Source organism: Chiloscyllium punctatum, chromosome 32, assembly GCF_047496795.1.
Source record: "Chiloscyllium punctatum isolate Juve2018m chromosome 32, sChiPun1.3, whole genome shotgun sequence".
In the NCBI taxonomy this organism is placed as follows: domain Eukaryota; kingdom Metazoa; phylum Chordata; class Chondrichthyes; order Orectolobiformes; family Hemiscylliidae; genus Chiloscyllium; species Chiloscyllium punctatum.
In genome coordinates, this window is record NC_092770.1 from 57,350,873 (window position 1) to 57,370,576 (window position 19,704).

Consider the following 19,704-nt stretch of genomic DNA (forward strand, 5'->3'; position numbering starts at 1 on the left):
TCTTTCTAACTGGGAGACGTTGGAAATAAGAGCTGAAAATATTGTGAAAGGCTCATGTCAGGGGCTCAGAAAGGGATCGTAAAACCAACTTCACTGCCCAAAGAAAAAGAATCTGGTAAAAGTGAGTTAAGAAAAAACTTAGAATTGAGACATAAGTGAACTTTCTGTGGAATTGAGTATCTGAAAAAGGATAGTGTTGGGGAACAGGTTGAAACTTTATGCTTCAATTTATGTTAAGATCTTTCCTGCAGTTAATATCCATATTGTCTGGACTTTTTTTCTTTTGTTTACAAAACTTAATTTTGGCTATTAAAGACTGTCTGCAGCCTCATGTTGACATCTTTCAGTGAATATCCAACTGAGTCACCAAAAATTAAACATGCTCTGTCAAGCCAAGTTTCCTTCCTAAGTAATATACAAAATAATAAATGAAACACTTGGTTTTGTTTTACAACAGGTAGAATTAAAAAGCAGAGAAGTTGTGTTATGTTTGTACAGAGCCTCAGTTAGGCCACTTGCCCAATTTTCTGAATAGTTCTGGTCTTCATGGATTAAAAGACATAAAGAAGGTTGAAAAATTAGTTACTGGAAAAATACATGAAATGAAAGGACTATCAGGAAAGGACGTGACCTCTTTTCTAAGGAAAAGAGTCTGAGGGCATAATTTTTAAGAGTTGTTTAAGATTATTAATGGGTCAATTGGATATTATTTCACTTGACCGATGTCATATACTTTGACTCAAGGATATGATCATCAGACAGGAAACTCGAAATGTGATCCAAGTCATCTGGGGATGTCTTACATACCAGACTGTACCTTTCTGTAGGTTTGGGGGGTGGTGGGGTGGGGGGGGGGGGGGGGTAGGTGGGGGGGGTCTATTGTATTGCAGCTGAGAACTAGCCCTTTGGATACAGAAGGTAGAAGACAGAGGGCGGTGGTGGAGGGTTGCTTTTCAGATTGGAGGCCTATAGACAGGGGTGTTCCACATGGATCATTGCTGGGTCCATTTCTTTTGCCACTTATATAATTGATTTGGATGTGAACATAGGAGGAATGGTAAGTAAGCTTGCCGATGACACAAAAATTGGAGGTGCAGTGGACAGCAAAGAAAGTTACCTCAGAGGACAACAGGATCTTGATCAGTTGTGCCAATGGGCTGAAGAGTGGCAGATGGAGTTTAATTTAGATAAATGTGAGGTTCTGCAATTCTGAAAGGCCTGTCATGATAAAACTTATATGCTAACAGGTTAGGTGCTGGGGAATGTTGCTGAAAAAAAGAGACCTTGGAGTACAGGTTTACAAGTCCTTGAAAGTAAAGTCGTAGTTAGACAGGGTAATGAAGAAGGCATTAGTATTCTTGCCTTTTTTGGTCAGTGTACTGAGTATAGGTGTTGGGAGGTCAAATTGGAGCTGTACAGGATATTGGTTAGGCTACTTTAGGAATATTGTGTGCAATTCTGGTCTACCTCCAACAGGAAGGATGTTGTGAAATTTGAAAGGGTTAAGAAAAGATTTATAACAATGTTGCCAGGGTTGGAGGTTTGAGCAATAGGGAAAGGTTGAAATGGCTGGGGCTATGTTCCCCTGGAGAGTTGGATGCTTATCTTACAGAATTTTGTAAAAACATGAGAGGCATGGTATATAGGGTGAATAGCCAAGGCCTTTTCCCCAGGTTAGCGGAGTCTTAAACTGGAGGGCATAGGTTTAAGGTGAGAAGAGAAAGATTTAAAAGGAACATAAGGAGCAATTTTTCACACAGAAGATGGTGTGTGTATACATTGAGCTGCCAGAGGAAGTGATCAAGACTGATACAATTACAACGTTTAAAAGGCATCCGGACAGGCATATGAATAGGAAGTGTGTAGAAACATATGGGCCAAATGCTGGCAAATGAGACTAGAATAATTTAGGATAGTTCTTTGACTCTATGCCAGTGCAAAAATGAAAGTGAAAATGATTATTATTCAATACGAGAAAAGAAAATATTGGAATTACTCATCAGGTCTGCTACATCAGTGAATTGAGAAACAGACTGATCATTTCAGTCCATTTTGAAGTGACGGAATCTGCAATGCTTTGTTACTATATCAGGATTTTTTACTTGCTAGGCCCTGGAAGCATTGAAAGATGCTGGTTTGGTCAAATCAATTGGGGTGTCGAATTTTAATCGCCGGCAGTTGGAGCTGATCCTGAACAAACCCGGTCTAAAGTACAAGCCAGTGGTAAACCAGGTACTGTCTGTTTCTGACATGTAATCCTTTAGTGCTTCACACTGAGTTATTTCAGCCATTATGGTTTAACCTGCAGTCTGAGGGAGCTCCCTTTGTCTTGGCTGTATGTTTTGCCACTTACTTTGTTCAGACTGTCATGTGGATATTATTGCTACTCACACTTTGGTCTGACACTCCTCCTTTGAGTACCTGCCTTTCCCCAAACCTCTGACATCTCATCCAACATTCTATTCCTCACCTAAGTATATTGTAAAATTTCTCGCCAAGATATCTTCACTGCTTCCTACCTCCAGCCTCTGCTACTGAGTGACTCCTCATCCTCGCTGATTCTAATCTCCATTCTCAATATATCCTTTACACCCTCAATCACCTGACGAAGGAGCAGTGCACTGAAAGCTTGTGATTTCAAATAAAACCAGTTGGATAGTAATCTGGTGTCGTGTGACTTCTGAATTTGTCCAACCCAGTCCAACATCGGCACCTCCACATCACATTAATGTCCACCTACATTGGCCATCAGGAGCTTCGAGCCTCCATCATCATTTGTAAGCTCATGGCTGACCCTCAGTTCCATTTTCTTGCCCCATCCCAATAACTTTTAACTGCCTGAGATTTAAACAATTCCTACTTCTCTTTATTTTGATCCAAAACAGCCCACCCTTTATTCTAAGACTGAGTCTCCTCATTGCAGACTCTCTAATCAGAGGACAGTCTTTAAACATCTAGCCTTTGGTGCTCTCTCAGATTATTTTATGCTTCAATTAGATCGTTCACATACTTCTCTAGGGTACAAATCCATCTCAGTGCAACTCTTGGGGTGGCACAGTGGTTAGCACTGCTGCCTCACAGCGTCAGAGACCCGGGTTCAGTTCCCGCCTCAGGTGACTGACTGTGTGGAGTTTGCACGTTCTCCCCATGTCTGCGTGGGTTTCCTCCGGGTGCTCCGGTTTCCTCCCACAGTCTAAAAGATGTGCAGGTCGGGTGAATTGGTCATGCTGAATTGCCCGTAGTGTTAGGTAAGGAGTAAATGTAGGGGAATGGGTGGGCTGCGCTTCGGCGGGTCGGTGTGGACTTGTTGGGCCGAAGGGCCTGTTTCCACACTATAAGTCTAATCTAATCTAATCTAATCTTATGACAGATAATACTCTCATTCTAGGAATCAATGTCATACCATTTTCTGCACTACCTCTCAGGTAAGCAAAATTCTTCCAAAGCTATGGAGCAAGACTGTACAGAGTGTTTGAGGTGTGGTCCCTCCAAACACCTGGACAATTGCTGCAAGACCTCAATTAATATAAAACAAAGAACTGTGGATGCTGGAAATGTGAAATAAAAATTAGAATTGCTGGAGACATGCAGCAGGCCTGCCAGCATCTGTGGAGAGAAAGCAGAGTTAACATTTCAAGTCCAGTGAGATTCTCCAGAACTGAAGGCTTTGCTTTTAGACTCTAAACTCTGACCTTCTTAATTACTTCCTGTAGGGTGGTTAACTTGCAGGAGGTTGCCAAATCCATTGAAATACAATATTAAAAGGTTTATCATTTAAAATAGTTTGCATTTCTATGTATAACCTCACACTTGCCAGGATCACGCTCCATCCAACATCATTTTTACACTCAACTAATGTATATACCCATCTTTAATTCTCAGCAAAATGTGGATATATTCTCTCAGTAATATTAGTTTATAAAGTAGCTAAGGTCTGCACTGACCATATGACGCTAATCAGAAACAAGCAGTCAATTGGAAAATAAGCCTCTGTTTTCTGCTCTTTAACAAATCCTCTATCTATCCTTAAATATTTCTCTCAACCTTTCACATAGCACCTTGCCACATGTTTTGAAAATTGAAATGCATTGGCTACGCTAGTAGTTACATCCCTCAAAAAGAACCATCCATTTGTGAAGGAGGTTGACCCCTGCCTGATCATGCACTGATTTTCTAAGTGTCTTTTGCTGCTGTTTTATTTTGAAGTTTTCCCAATGACTGACACGAGATTAAAAGTGGACAGTAATTCCCTGTTTGCTGTCTTCTGTCGTCATGTTACATTTGCTAATTTAAGGTTCACTGGCACTGATGTCAATTCTGAGAAATCTACTGCAGCCCAGAATCAGACATCAGAGCTAATGCATGTATTTAATATTTCTGTCCTTTTTTTTAACAGGTCCATATTGATTTTACATCCTGTCTTCCATGTTTGCATACTTATGGAAGCTCTTTTGTTTTATTCGTCCCTCATTTAAGAAGTATTTCGATGTCACTTTCACAAAGCATACAAGGTTCTGGGCTAAATGTTGGAAAATGGGAATGGGCTGGTTAGGTGGTTGTCTTTGATTGGTGTGTGCACAATGGGCTTTTTCTTTACTGTAGATCACTATGACCAATGACTCATGGACTCTGATGTTTTATTTTCTCTCTCTTTATGAATCTATGGTCATCCTTGGCTGTCTACTGGCCAAAAATGACAGCAATGTTCACTTTTTAATCTTTCCTCTGCTCAGATTGAATGTCATCCATATTTTACCCAGCCTAAGTTCAAGGAGATTTGTGACTCTCATGACATTGTCATCGTGGGCTACAGCCCCCTGGGAACCTGTCGGGATTCCCTCTGGTAAGTAACCTGCTTACCTTTACCTCGCTAACTCTCTGAGATGCTGACTCCCTTCTAGAAATAGAATTAGAATTAGCTTTATTGTCACATGCAGTCAAATGAATGCAGTGAAAAGTTCACAAAGTTGTCACTTACCATGTCATCTTAGGTACAAAGATGTCTAATCTTAGGATTAAATTAGAAAAATAAAGAAATAAAACATTCACTATTACAGTCCCTTCAAGCACACCCCGCCAGGACTCGCCTTCAGTCTGTGCCAGGCCTCGCTTCCAGTCTGTGCCAGGCTTCGCTTCCAGTCTGTGCCAGGCTTCGCTTCCAGTCTGTGCCAGGCCTTGCTTCCAGTCTGTGCCAGGCCTCACTTCCAGTCTGTGCCAGGCCTCAATTCCAGACTGCGCTGGGCCTTGCTTCAAAACCATGCGGGGCCTCGCCTTAGACTGTAGCAGGCCTCGACCCCAGACCACACCGAGCCGAGTCGAGCCTCCAGACCATGCTAGGTCTCACCTCCAGCCCATAGCCAGCCTCATTATAGACTCCGCCAGGCCTCGCCCTCAGACCATGCTAGGCCTCACCTCCAGTCCACTCCACACGATTCCCCCCAGTCCTAGCCAGGCCTTGCCTCCATAGTCCATGCTGGAATCTCACCTCCATTAGACCATAAGACCATTAGACATAGGAGCAGAATTTAGGCCATTCAGCCCATCGAGTCTTCTCTGCCATTCAATCATGGCTGATAGGTTTTTCAACCACAGTCTCCCACTTTCTCCCTGTACCCCTTATAAGACTCCATGCCAATCTGGGCCTTGCCTTCAATCCCCCAGACTGCATCAGGCTTTGCCTCCATTCCACACCAAACTCTACAGCAGATAGCCCACTGAGTTCCTGAGTTCAGGCTCCAGGCCTACTGAAACCAGGGGTCCTCAATCCAGGCACTGCCACCACTGCTGCTAACAACTGATCCGTATACCCCATGATGCCAGAAGATCAAGAAAAGTAAAGGGAAAGATGAAGGCAGAAGAGGAGGAAGAGAGAGAAGGATGTAGATGGCTTGGTTTGTAATGGTTCAGGAGTCCCAACATCCCTACCATGCAAGTGCTGCCATCTTGGTAAATGGTGCACAATTCCAGCATTAACCATTTCCCTTGTGTGAGAGCAGGATAGTGCAGAGGGATGGGAGGGGGTGAGGGTGTGACGATGAGAGGTGGTGTTTCCATTTTCCTGTGATGGCTCCTGCCCAAAGGCCAATTTTGCATTTTATGTGAACAATTAAAGACCTCAACCTTCTGGTAGTTTCGCAGTGGCAGACTTATCTATCACCATGCAGGCAGAATACCTAGGCAGGCACAAAAGAGTTGGTGTCTTGAACAAGTACCATATCAGGGTGGTGAAGAAGACATTTGGTACACCTGCCTTCATTGGTCAGTGCATTGAGTGTAGGAGTTGAGATGTCATGTTGAGGCTTAACAGGGCACTGGGTAGGCCACTTTTAGAATACCTGTACTGTATGGATTTCTGTAGGACAGATGTTGTTAAGCTTGAGAGAGAGTACAGAAAAGACATACAAGGATGTTGCTGATACTGGAACATTTCAGCAATAGGGAGAGGGTGTGTAGGCTGGGGCTTTTTTTTCTCTGGAATGTCAGAGGCTCAGGGGTGACCTTGTAGAGGTTTATAAAATCATGAGGGGCATGGATAGAGTGAATATCCATGTCTTTTCCCCAAGGTGGGGGAGTCCAGATCTAGAGAGTATAGGTTTAAGGTGAGATGGGGAAGATTTAAAAAGGACCTGAGGGTGCTGTGTGTATGGAACGAGCTGCCAGTGGAAATAGTGGAGGTTAGTACAATTACAACATTTAAAAGGCATCTGGATGGTATATGGTTAGGAAGGGTTGAGAGGGATGTGTGTCAAATGCTGCCAAATGGGACTGGGTCAGATTGGGATGTCAGGTCAGTGTGGTCGAGTTGTACAGAAGAGTTTGTTTCCATGCTGTATGACTCGATGTCCTGTCCCATTGCCAGGACAGAGCCAGTAGAGCTGCTGGCACAGCAGTATACAGCCAGGAGGGAGTTGCTTTAGGAGTCCTCAACCCAAGTCTCATGGCTTCAGGTTAGACATGGCTAAGGAAATCTGCTGATTACCACCATCCTCCCCATAGTTGATGATACAACACTGAGAGTGGCAAGGGCACAAAATATACTGCTATTGGGAGCTTTCAATGTCCATCACCAAGAGCGGCACAGAAGCAATGTGGATTCAGAGTCATACAGCATGAAAACAGACCCTTCACCAAACAGCCCATGCCGATCATAATCCTAAATTGAACGAGTCCATCCTGCCTGCGCTTGTTCCATATCCCTCCAAACCTTTCTTATTCATGCACTTATCCAAATGCGTTTTAACCATTCCTGCACTCATTACTTCCTCTGGAAGTTCATTCCACAGACAAATCACTCTCTGTATAAAAACATTGCCCCTCATGTCCTGGATGGGTCCGAAAGGACATTGCTGCGATACTGAGTCTGCAGGTGGTGAGAGAACCAACAAGATGAAGAAATATACTTGACCTCATCCTGACTAACTGCCAGCATCTGATATCCATGACAGTGTTAGTAACATTGTCCACCACACAGTCCTGTGCAGGCAAAGTCCCGCCTTCACAATGAGAATATCTTCCATTCTGTTATGTGGCACTATCACCGTACTAAATGGGACAGACTTCAAACTGATCTACCAACTCAAGAGTGGGCATCCATGAGGCACTGTGGGCCATCAACAGCAGCAGAATTGTACTCCAGCATAATCAGCAATCTCATGGTCCAGCATATCCCCCACTCAACCATTACCATCAAGCCAGGAGATCAGCCCTGGTTCAATGGAGAGTGCAGACAGCATGCCAGGAGCAGCACCAGGTATTATGAAAAATGGTTGCTTCACCAGGCTGATATCTCAAAAAGGACTACCTGCATGTCAAACAGCATCAGCAGCAAGTGATCGACAGAGCTAAGTGATTCTACAATCACGGATCAGATCAAAACCCTGCAGTCCTGCCACATCCAGTCATGAATGGTGGTGGGCGATTAAACAACTCACTGGAGGAGGAGGCTCCTCAGATACCCTCATTCTTAGTGGTGAAAGAACTCAGCACATCAGTACAAAAGGTAAGGCTGAAGCTTTCACAATAGTCTTCAGCCACAAGTGCCTGGTGGATGATCCATCTTGGCCTTCCTCCAGTAATTCCTAGCATGACAGGCACCAGTCTTCAACCAATTTGATTGACTCTATGTAGTATTGATTGATTTGATTTATTGTTATGTGTGCCTAAGCACAGTGAAAAGCTTTGTTTGTGAGCAGTACAGATCATAGGGTGAAAGAAAACTTGGACAGAGCAAGGCATACAGGTTACACCACACAGGATGTACTCGAGGGAAGATCAACATTAACAAGGTCAGCATTATTTGAAGTTAGACAGTCCATTCATCAGTCTAATAACGGCAGGGAAGAAGCTGTTCTTGTTCCTGCTAGTGCATGTGATTAAGCTTTTGTGTCTTTTGCCTGTCAGAAAAGGTTATAGGAGAGCATTACAGGGTGGGATGGCAGCTTTTCTGCGGCAATGAGATATGTAAATGGAGTCTGGGCTGTGCACACCACCTTCTGTAGTTTCTTACAGCCCTAGCCAGTATGCACGCGGATAGTATGCTTTCCATGGTGCATCTGTAAAAGCTGGTGAGAGTTCTTATAGACATGCCAAATTTCTTGAGCCGCCTGATGAAGGAGCGGTATTGTTGCACCTTCTTGGGAAATCCAGGACAGTTTGTCTGTTATCATCACTCCTTGGAACTTGACGCTCTCAACTCTCTTAACCTCCGCTCCATTTGTGTAAATGTGAATTGTTGTTTGATATCCATCCTACCACGGTGGTGTTGGCAGCGAACATGTAGATGGTGTTACTTCGGAATTTGGCAACACAGTTGTAGGTGTATGAGGAGCACAGTAGGCTGCGAACGCATCCTTGCGGGCTCCAGTGTTCAGTGTTATCGCAAAGGAGGTGCTGTTGTCTATCTTCACTGATTGCAGGCTAAGGGCCAGGAAACTGCAGAGGGTGGGGTCAAGACCTAGGGGTCTCGGAGTTTTGGGATCAGTCTGGAGGGGATAATGATGTTGAAGCTGGAGTTTGATGAACAGGAGTCTGATGTAGGTGTCCTTGTTATCCAACTGTTCCAGGGATGAGTGCAAGCTTAGGGAAACAGCTTCTGTTGTGGAACTGCCATGTTGGTAGGTAAATTGCAGGGAATCAAGGCAGCCTAGGAGACAGATATCAAGAAACAGTTGGAGACAGTGGATTCTGCAAAGGCTATTGGCCCGGACAACATCTCAGCAATAGTACTGATGAGCTGTGCTCCAGAATCTTCTGCTCACCTAGCCAAGCTGCTCCAGTTAATTTACAACGCTGGCATCTAACTGACAATGTGGAAAATTGCCCAGGTATATCATGTACATAAAAACCAAGACAAATCCAATCCAGACAATTCCCACCCCATCAGTTTCCTCTTGATCATTCGTAAGTGTCAGTGCCATCAGACAGCACCTGCCCAGCAACAGCCTGCCCCTTTCCCTGGATGGCAGTCCCCACTCCCTCCCCCATCCCCATACGTTTCATCCCCAGTTTCCTTTCCCTACGTTTCTCTGGTTGGTCCTGATGGACTGACAGTGGCCCACCCTTTGAGCAGCTTAAGTGGACCGTCCCAGAGAACAGGTGCCCAGGGTGGCACAGTGGCTCAGTGGTTAGCACTGCAGCCTCACAGCACCAGGGACCTGGGTTCAATTCCCGCCTCAGACAACTGTCTGTGTGGAGTTTGCACGTTCTCCCCATGTCTGTGTGAGTTTCCTCCGGGTGCTCTGGTTTCCTCCCACAGTCCAAAGATATGCCGTTTAGGTGAATTGGCCATGCTAAATTGTCCATAGTGTTAGGTGTAGGGGAATGGGTTGCTCTTTGGAGGGTCGGAGTGGACTTGTTGGGCCGAAGGGCCTGTTTCCACACTGTAGAGAAGCTAATCATCTAGTCTGATCCCTGCATGGTTGCTGCATATCTTCCTGACTGTGTTAACCCTAAGCCCCAGGCTGACTTTATCTACTCCCTGGACTGCAATGTCTGAATGAGAACACTACAACTGGACACTATGACCAATCCTCTGGACTGGTTTTGGAGACTGCCCTTGACTCAGTGTGCCGGGTCCCCATGACAGATGGTACCTCCATGGTCTTCTGTAAGAACTACTGCCCTTAGACTTTGAGAGCAGCTTTACTGGCTTGCTGCTAGCTCAATGTGTTTATGGTGTAAGCTGCTGCCACAGGGAGTGGGTATGTGATTGACATAGCAGACTGCCGTATAGCAAGATGTCCATCCTCTTTGACAAAGGACAGCAGGACAGGCTGTGTGGCCACCCACAGGGAAGGAAGGATGCTGTGAGCAGGCAGGTAGGATGTTGATGAGAAAGCGTGAAGAGAACAAGCAGACAGCCCTGAGGTCAGTCTCGTCCAATCCCTGTGCACAAGGCACCCCGTAAAGAATCATCTCAATGCTAATTGCTGGGGTGGCCTGTATAGCAGTCCTGTATTCCCTCAGTAACCTTGAACAGGATTGGAAAGGCTCTACATAACTAGTCACCAGGTACCTCCTCTCACCTCCACGTTGAGATTTCTCAGCTTGTTCAGGGTTTTGGTAAAACAGGGAGCTAATTCTTATTACTATTTCCTTTTTTGTTTTACCAAGAAGTGCTATTGTACCCAACTGAGCAACTTCCCACCACCAAAATCACCACGACTTTGCTTTTACCTTTTTTTTAACTATTGATTGCCACCAGTAAAAACACCCGTGTAGCCAGTTTAATATTACTCACAAAGGCCATATTGGCAATGCAAACCATCAAAGGTTGGGGGGTGGGGGAGGTGTGTGGTGTAGGGAAAATGGGAAGGGACTAAATCAAAATGGAGTTGGGGGAGACAGGAATCTCATTAATTTTCTTGTTTTGAGCAAGGAAGCTGATCAAGCGACAACTACCTTTAACTGGCAACTTGCTGCAGCTAAGACAGGATTTGCAAATCGATGATCAACTTGAGCACCCTCTTGTGGCACAATGGTAGTGTCCATATCTCTGAACCAGGAGGCCTGTATTCAAGCCCCTATCTGCTCCAGAGGTTTGTAATAACACCTCTAAGCAGATTGATTAGAAAAATAGGCTAAATAAAAAAAAGATGATCAATTTGTTAGGGATGCCCCCTCTAGTCAACAATTCCTGAAGTGGTGTTTAGATCAGAGTGGTGCTGGAAAAGCACAGCTGGTCAGGCAGCATCCGAGGAGCAGGAAAATTGACATTTTGGGCAAAAGCCCTTCATCAGGAATCAGGAATTCCTGAAGTGGGTCTTGAATCTAAAATTTCTGGCCCAGACGTAACAGTTGATTAGATTCCCTACAGTGTGGAAACAGGCCCTTCGGCCCAACAAGTCCACACCGACCCTCCGAAGAGTAACCTACCTAGACCCATTTCCCATATTTACCCCTGACTAAGGCACATAACACTACGGGCAATTTAGCATGGCCAATTCACCTAATCTGCACATCTTTCAATTTGTAATTGTATTACATTAGTATCACTGCATCACAGGATTGCTGCTCAATATTTATTTGACCCAAAACAGATTACCAGTCGGCTTTTTGCCTTGGTGTTTGTGGGATCTTACTGTGGACATTTTATGTGCTGTATTTCCTGCAACAGGGCCGCGATTACACTTTTAAAATATTTAATATCTATAATTAACTGGCTCAATCTGTATTCACTAACTACAGTCAAGGTAATACAGCTATCTCCCACAGGCCCCAGTGAAATGATCTGAGATTCTGCACTGGCTTTTTCTCTTTGGACTGATTGTTAACTAAAGCTCCCTTCTCGGTAGTGCGAGTGTGGGCTGACAGCCATTGAAGATTTGGCTGTGAGACCCTCAATCATTGAATAGCTTGACAACCATTCCCATCCTGACTCTTGGCGACAAAATGGTAATGGGGAAACAATATCATTAGCTGGGGAATTATACCCAACAACATGACTTACCATGAAGGGATGCACTTTGGGAGGAAGCTTTAAGCTGCAGTGTCAAGCTTGTCTTTATCTGCAGGGTGAACGTTAAGATTCCCTCTCTGCTGGATGACCCTGTGTTAAACTCCATAGCAGCAAAATACAAGAAGACCAGTGCCCAGGTGGCCCTGCGTTTCCAGCTTCAGCGGAACATTATTGTCATTCCTAAAAGTTTTAACCCAGAGCGTATCAAACAAAACTTTGAGGTATGGACCTGTTTAGTTATTTTACTCTAAGCTGCAACATTGTTTTATTGTATTTAACATTGGGATCTAGATGCAGTGCTAACTGAGGTGTGACTGATCTATTCTGATATCTCAGCTCCACATGAGCCACCTGCCATCTCTCTTTCTCTCAGCCATTCAAAGTAGCTCCAATTCCTTTCTCCCTCATCGATGAAAGGCATCCTGTAATATTCATATCAACTGTGTCACAAGTTACATACTTATAACCACTTTCTGACATGAGGTTTTTCGTGAATTGTGATTAATTAGTCACAATCCTATTTTCACGAATTTGGGATCTTCTTTGTGAAGAATTCTCGATAGGTTCAGCCTTTCATTTTCAGAACAGAAGGACTGGAGTCAGTCATTCAGCCCCTTAAACCTAAGCATGAGAGAACATTGATACCCCATGAATTTCTGGAAGAATAGAGAGCTGTTTTTAATATTCTTATGTAAATAAAGAGTTCAGACTACAATGGATAGAAAAACTTTTACTCTACATTAGGAGGAGCTTGACTGTGCAGTACAGATACACAAAGCTCAAGGGAACATAGCAAGAGTTATTGTAGCATTCTCTAGACATCAAAAAGCAGAAAATAGTATAGAAACAGTGCAGAGTACAAAATCTGGTCTGCACTTTGCATGAACAGTGTTTTCTAAGTTCACCTTTGAAAATTTTGAACTAAGATTTGACTCTGTGTCCTTGCCCCCATCTAACCCATTTATTTTCCATAATGACATGACAACTTTGTTGCAATAGTTTCTTCCTTATTTGATTCCAAGGAATTAAACCCTTATTTACTTAATCTCTCCTCATAAATTAACCCCTAGACTCCAGGTTTCCCTCCAGCCAACATCTCCTTCTACGGGACGAGGTGCCTAGAGCTGCTCATGCTCAGTCAGCCTATAGCCCCTCTCAATTCCTTACATAGTAATGCCGAACCATGACAATCACCTAACAGCTCCAAATGGGAAATTGCTAAACCTAAATCGCTTAACTCTCTACTGAGGAGGGATGAACAGTAACTCACTGTCTTTAAGCGTTGTCGGGGTTGAGCCCATATAACATTTTAAGAAGTATTTAGATGAGCACTTGCAATACCAAGGCGTACAAGCTTATGAGTCAAGTACTAGAAAATATGAATAAAATACATAATTGTTTTGACAGGCACAGACTTAATGTGCCAAAGGGTTTTTTCTCCGTACTGTCCACTTCTTTAACTCTATGACTAAATGAGATAACTTCTCTGTATTTGAAACTCTGCAGAATACAGACTCAGTTCACCCAATATTTGTTGACATCCTAACTACAAGTCCTGTGAGCTTTTTTAGTCACCCCCTGTGGTAAAATATTCTTCCTGAGGATGCTTGGCTTTGCAGATCAGCTGCAAATGATCAGTTGTTTCCTTTCAACAGCAGTTTCGCCTGCTTTCTGGCTTCAGCAGAGAGACTTCCTGTCATTTTTATGTGAAACGTAGGGATTTTCTCAGCAGTGACTCTCAAAGCACATTAGCAAGGGTTGAAATGAAACTGGCTTTTATCCCTTGTGTTTTCCTGAAAAGAGCAAACACAAGCATTTCTGCACAATTCAGAGCCAATAGGTTTTTGCTGAGAGTAGTTTGCCCTCATTTTCTCTGGGACCACAAGAGATCACAGTCCAATTTATCCTGCCTTACCTTACTCCTTACAGAAATTGTAATTTCATGCTCCTTTGGTCATTTCAGGTGTGATATTTCAAGTGTCCTATCCAAACAGTCACTGAAGTTACATCCACAATCATCTTTTGGCTCCATATCTTTTCAAAAACAACCTGTTCTGATTTCAAGTCCTGTATATCTGAACATAGGGTTTTAATTGTCAATGCACCAGATACCACCGTCCCCCCTCCCCCACCACTCCATTTCCTTCGACCTTCAATATTTCCATTTTTCACCATTCTGGAAATCTTCTGCTGTGTCCTTATCAGATCAAAGATGAATTCTGTACTGAATTCATTTACAAGAGTTTCATCCAATTACTTAGACTGTCAGCATTTCTATCATTCTATGTTTTCAACTATACTGCACACAATCCCACTTATATTTGTATCATCAACACATTTGAATATGTGATTTTTTAAAAGTTCCATCTGAACATTTAAGGCTCTACAACAGATTCTTGAAAGACACTACTGAAAACACTCTGTCCACTGGATTATCACCCTGTTTTCTTATTCTCTCTCCTGTTCCTCAGCCAGTTTCCAAACCAAGTCAATACTTTGCTTCCTTTACAGTAATTTCTTAGGCTTTATCTTTATTTAATAGTCACTTCTAGAGTCATAGAATCAAAAAGGTCTATAGTACCCAAAAAAGGCCCTTTGACCGATTACATCCCACACCAGTCACCTAACTATTCCAGAGTCTACATTAGAGTGGTGCTGGAAAAGCACAACAGTTCAGGCAGCATCAGAGGAGCAGGAAAATCGACGTTTCGGGCAAAAACCCTTCATCAGGAATGGAGCTCCATTTCTGATGAAGGGCTTTTGCCCGAAACATCAATTTTCCTGTTCCTCGGATGCTGCCTGACCTGCCGTGCTTTTCCAGCACCACTCTAATGTAGACTCTGGTTTCCAGCATCTGCAGTCCTCACTTTTGCCTACCTAACTGTTCCAGCACTTGGCTCTTAGCCTTGGCATCACAAGTGCACATCTAAATACTTCTTCAGTGTTATGAAGGTTTCTGCCTTGACACCCTTTCAGGCAGTGAGTGCTAGATTCCCATTATCCTCTGGGTGACAATGTTTCTCCTTACATCAGCAAAAAATCATCTGCCCCTTACCTTAAATCTATGTCCTCTACTTATTGATACTTCCATCAAAGGGAAAAATGTCTTCCTACCAGACAATACCCTATCTATGCTGCTCATAGTGTTATGCATCTCAATAATGTCCCTTTGAATCATATCTGCTCTAAGGAATCAACCCCACTTTGCCCAATCTCTCGTCATAACTTTCCAGCCTAGACAACATCCTGGCAAATGTCCTCTGTACCCTCTCCATTCCTATTACATCCCTCCTAGAATGTGGATTCCAGAACTGCACACAATACTCCAGCTGTGGCCTAACCCATGTTTTATATAGTTTCAGCATGAGCTCTATGCCTCAGCTAATACAAGCAAGTATTCCAGCTGCCTGCTTAACCACTTTAACCACCGATCCTGATACCTTAGGGAGCAGTGGACATGGATACCAAGATCTCTCTGAACCTCAGTGCTTTCTAGGGTCCTACTGTTCATAGTGTATTCCCCTACCTTGTCTACAACCCCAAGTGCATCACTTCACATTTATTCAAATTGAATTCCATTTGCCACTGATCAGTCTATCTGAGCAGCCAATCTATATCTTCTTGTATTCTAAGGCTATCGTCCTTATGATTTATCAAACCACCAGCCTTTGTATCATCTGTGAACTTACGAATCAACCGTCCTACATTCGATTCTAAATCAGTTATATGATCCGCAAATAACAAGGGCCTTAACACTGACCCCTGTGAAATCCCGCTGGGTACAGATTTTCAGCCCTTAACCTGATAGTCAGCTCAATTGTGGATCCAATTTGCCAAATTTCCTTGTGTCCCAAGGGCTCTTTCTTTGCTATCAGTCTCCCATGTGGGGCCTTATCAAAAGTCTTTCTGAAGTCCAAGTAGAGTACATCAAAAACAATGTCCTCAAGTATATACCTGGTCACATCTAAAAGAATGATGCTGACTGATCTTGATCTATAAATGATCCTGTCCCTCAGAATTGCTTCTAGTTGTTTCCCTATTTTAATGACCAACCTGTAGTTTCCTGCTTTATCCCTTGTTCCCTTCTTGAGTAACAGTAATCATTGGATGTCCCCAGTCTTCTGGCACCTCTCCTGTGGCCAGAGAGGAATTAAAAACTTTTGTAACTGTCCCAGCTATTTCTTCCCTGCCTCACTTAAAACTTTGCATACATTTCATCTGGCCCTGGAGAATTACCTATTTTTTAGCTGGCCACACCATTCATAGAACCTCCTTCTCTATCTATGCTAATTTCTTTAATTGTATCACAAACTGTTTCCCTGGTTTCTACACCCATGGCATCTCTCTCATGAGTGAACACTGAAATACAGTATTCATTTCAAATCCTACCTACCTCCTCTCGCCAACAAATTACTACTCTGCTTCTTAATGGAGCCTACTCTTTAACCCATTATCCTTTTCCCCTTACTGTATTCCCTGCCAGTATCCTTTCAAGTCCATTTTAATATCTCCTAATCTCCCTTTTAAGTTCCTCCTTGCATATACTATAATCCTCTAGGGCTTCCTCCGTTTTCAGCCCTCAGTTTTTGCAATAAAACTCCCTTTTTCTCTGAATCCAATCCTGAATATCCGTCAATATCCAGGAATCACAGGATTTGGTGGTACCATTCTTTATTGGGACATGTGCTGAACTTTATCAAACTAAGATCCATAGACATTTCGCCACCCACTACTTTAGTCGCATCTTCAACATGATCAGCTTCATTAGACATGATCTATCCAAAACAAATACACGCTAACTCTCCCTGAAAAAAAATCTAGGAGACTCAAATCTACATGTTGGGCTAACTGGTCTATAACCCCTGTGTTTTCTCTTTCACTGTTCTTAAGTAGCTGAGTGACATGCTTTCATTTCTACTGGAATAATCATGCATTGGATGAACATTGGAAGATTATAGGTTAGGGCACCTGTAGTGCTCTCAACAACCCTGGAATGTAAACCATCTGGACCTGGAGTGGGGTAGATGGTTGTAGCTCTTCACTGTCATTATTTTCTTCATTATTGTTGACTTTTTTTAAGTTCTGTCCCTGATTTATTATGATTTCCTTTGGGAGTCTGACTTGCTGCCTTTTTCCTTTTCTTCCCCTGAATTTGATCTCATAATTTAACCTTTGTTTTTCTCTCCTTCCTTAGATTTTTGACTTTTCTTTGACAAGTGAAGAGATGAAAATGGTTAGCAGCCTCAACAGGAATGAACGATATGTGGAGCTTTTGATGTAAGTTTCCTAATCCCTATAAGCTACATGACCTTCCGCATCGAACGCAGCCTCCACACACCCAATGTAAAATCCTCACCAACCCTGATGGCTCATGGAAGAGATGTTCCATTTGCTGCCTTATTGTTCAATAGAGAGGCTCACCTCATCCTCTAACAACACTGCCCAATGGCAGTAATTGCATAATCATTAGGAATAAGTTGATGATCCCTTTATCTACACCACTGGCACGGTGGTTAACTATGCCATCTTTGTTGCCACTCAGCTGAGACTGACCAAACCAACAAATCTTGCCTTAACCATCAGTCTTTGTTTCATCCTGGCAGGTGGAAGGATCACCCAGAATACCCATTTAATGATCCATACTAAGCTCCACAGTTCGTTGTTGGAGGTGTCCAGGAGCAGGAGTAGGAGCAATGCCAGATTCCTGGATGAAGAGGGACAAAACCAAATTGGGACCAAAATGCCAAACAAAGTTTAAGTCCTCCAACAGAGAAAAGTGATTGAAAATTAAAGCAAGTCTGTACGCTTTTTGTTCTTTTCTTCCCTGGTCACATCTAGAACAGAGAGTGTTCGACATATAATCCAATAAAGTGTAATAACAAATTGCAAGAGCTCTTTCAGATCAGACATATGCTTTTTCTGTACTTATTGTTGCTGACTGATAATAGAGAGAAAGTTCCCATGAGGGGAGATATTTTGAAGTTCAGTTTAGTTGCTGATTGTTGGCCATTTCTGAGTCGCAGTGCATGACAAACTTGAGCAACATCACTTTGTTCTGTTGATCTTCTCCATGCAGCACTGGCTATGTCTGTAACATAATTATTGTTGCCCCTGTCGAAAAGTGTGGTACTGGAAAAGCACAGCCAGTCAGGCAGCATCCAAGGAGCAGGAGAGTCGACAGGAGGGCAGAAAATCCTGATGAAGTGCCTATGGTCAAAACGTCGACTCTCCTGCTCCTCGGATGCTGCCTGACTGGCTGTGCTTTTCCAGCACCATACTTTCGAACTCTGATCTCCAGCATCTGCAGTCCTCACTCTATCCAAGTATTGTTACCCTGTGGAGATGGAGGTGCTGCTTTTAAACTAAATCAGAGTTTCCAGGTCTCCAGGTCTCTCTCTCTCTCTCTCTGACTGTCTGTCCCTTGTCTGTCTTTCTCTCCTCTCAGCCACATCCCACTATTCCCTCAGCCTTTCTTTTCTCTTCCCTATACCTTGATTCTCTCTGTCACTCCTAACAATTCCTCCCTCTTTCCAATTTTTTCTCCCTCTGTCTCCTTTCACAAGGCCTAATGTTTCTCACCCCAGACGTTTTCTCTCGCCCTATTCTCTCTCAGCACATTCTCTCTCTCACCCCAGTCTCTCTCTCTCAGCACATGTTCTCTCTCTCGCCCCAGTCTCTTTCTTTCAGTACATTCTCTGTCTCTTGCCCCAGTCTCTCTCTCTCTCTCAGCGCAGTCTCTCACTCTCGCCCCAGTCTCTCTCTCTCTCTCCCTCTCTCTCTCTCTCTCGGCCCATTCTCTCTCTCTCAACACATTTTCTCTCTCTTGCCCCAGTCTCTTTCTTTCAGTACATTCTCTGTCTCTCGCCTCAGTCTCTCTCTCTCTCTCTCTCAGCACAGTCTCTTTCTCTGGCCCCAGTCTCTCTCTCTCTTTCTCTCTCAGTACAACCTCTCTCTCTCTCTCTCTCTCAGTACAGTCTCTCTCTCTCTCTTGCCCCAGTCTCTCTCTCCGCACAGTCTTACTCTGTCAGTCCAATCTTTCCCTCTTGCCTTTCTTTCTCATTCCAATCCATCACACACACTCGGCATAGGCACTGTCTTTATCCTAGATCTCCCTTCCCCCCCAGTCTCTCTATCTCACTCTCCGTCCTTGCACCCACAAGCTCTCTCTTCACTGCCCCAAAATCTCTCTCTCTCTCTCTCTCTCTCTCTCTCTATCTCTCTGTCTCTCTCTCTGTGTCTCTTCAGACACACCAGTGGATCTTAGTCTGAATGTCACAGGAATTGTGTCAGAATGCAGCCTTTGAGGGGGCACTGGGTTTATGTGGCTCCCATCTTGGTGGATACTCGAAAGTAGCTGAATGGATTGTTGTCTGTAAACACTTCAAATCTGCACCAATCAGAATGTCTTTACATTCTGAAAAATAGCCCACCTCAAAGTGATCATTTTGACTTTCATATTGGAGTAATTCTCCGTTTCTCTCGCTTGCTTTGAGACTCCAATTGACATAAAGTATAACCATTGGCTCCTGCTTGAACATGTGACAACACTGTTCCTTGGCCAAGGACACTGGTGGTGGGTTCCAGTACATAAGGGAGTTGGAAATCTGGGTAGTCAAGTCTGGGTGATAATATGGGCTTCTGCTTATGATGTGTCTTCACGCACTAGAATGTAACCCCCTCTGCTGCTCTGTGAAGCATCACTCCTCATACACCCTTTCCAAGCAGGTTTCTGCAACTTTTTCTAATTC

The 19,704-nt window shown here is 43.6% G+C and overlaps 1 protein-coding gene across 1 annotated transcript in view; it reads left to right on the plus strand.

Annotated features, from left to right (window-relative positions):
- Nucleotides 1-17,845, plus strand: part of LOC140458201 (aldo-keto reductase family 1 member D1-like) — a 33,758-nt gene extending 15,913 nt beyond the window's left edge. The window contains exons 5-9 of the mRNA XM_072552448.1: nucleotides 2,110-2,232; nucleotides 4,734-4,843; nucleotides 12,012-12,177; nucleotides 17,151-17,233; nucleotides 17,560-17,845. Coding sequence (XP_072408549.1) covers nucleotides 2,110-2,232; nucleotides 4,734-4,843; nucleotides 12,012-12,177; nucleotides 17,151-17,233; nucleotides 17,560-17,602 — 525 coding nt within the window. The 3' untranslated portion in view covers nucleotides 17,603-17,845. The remainder of the gene's footprint in view (nucleotides 1-2,109; nucleotides 2,233-4,733; nucleotides 4,844-12,011; nucleotides 12,178-17,150; nucleotides 17,234-17,559) is intronic.
- The last annotated feature ends 1,859 nt before the right edge of the window (nucleotides 17,846-19,704 follow it).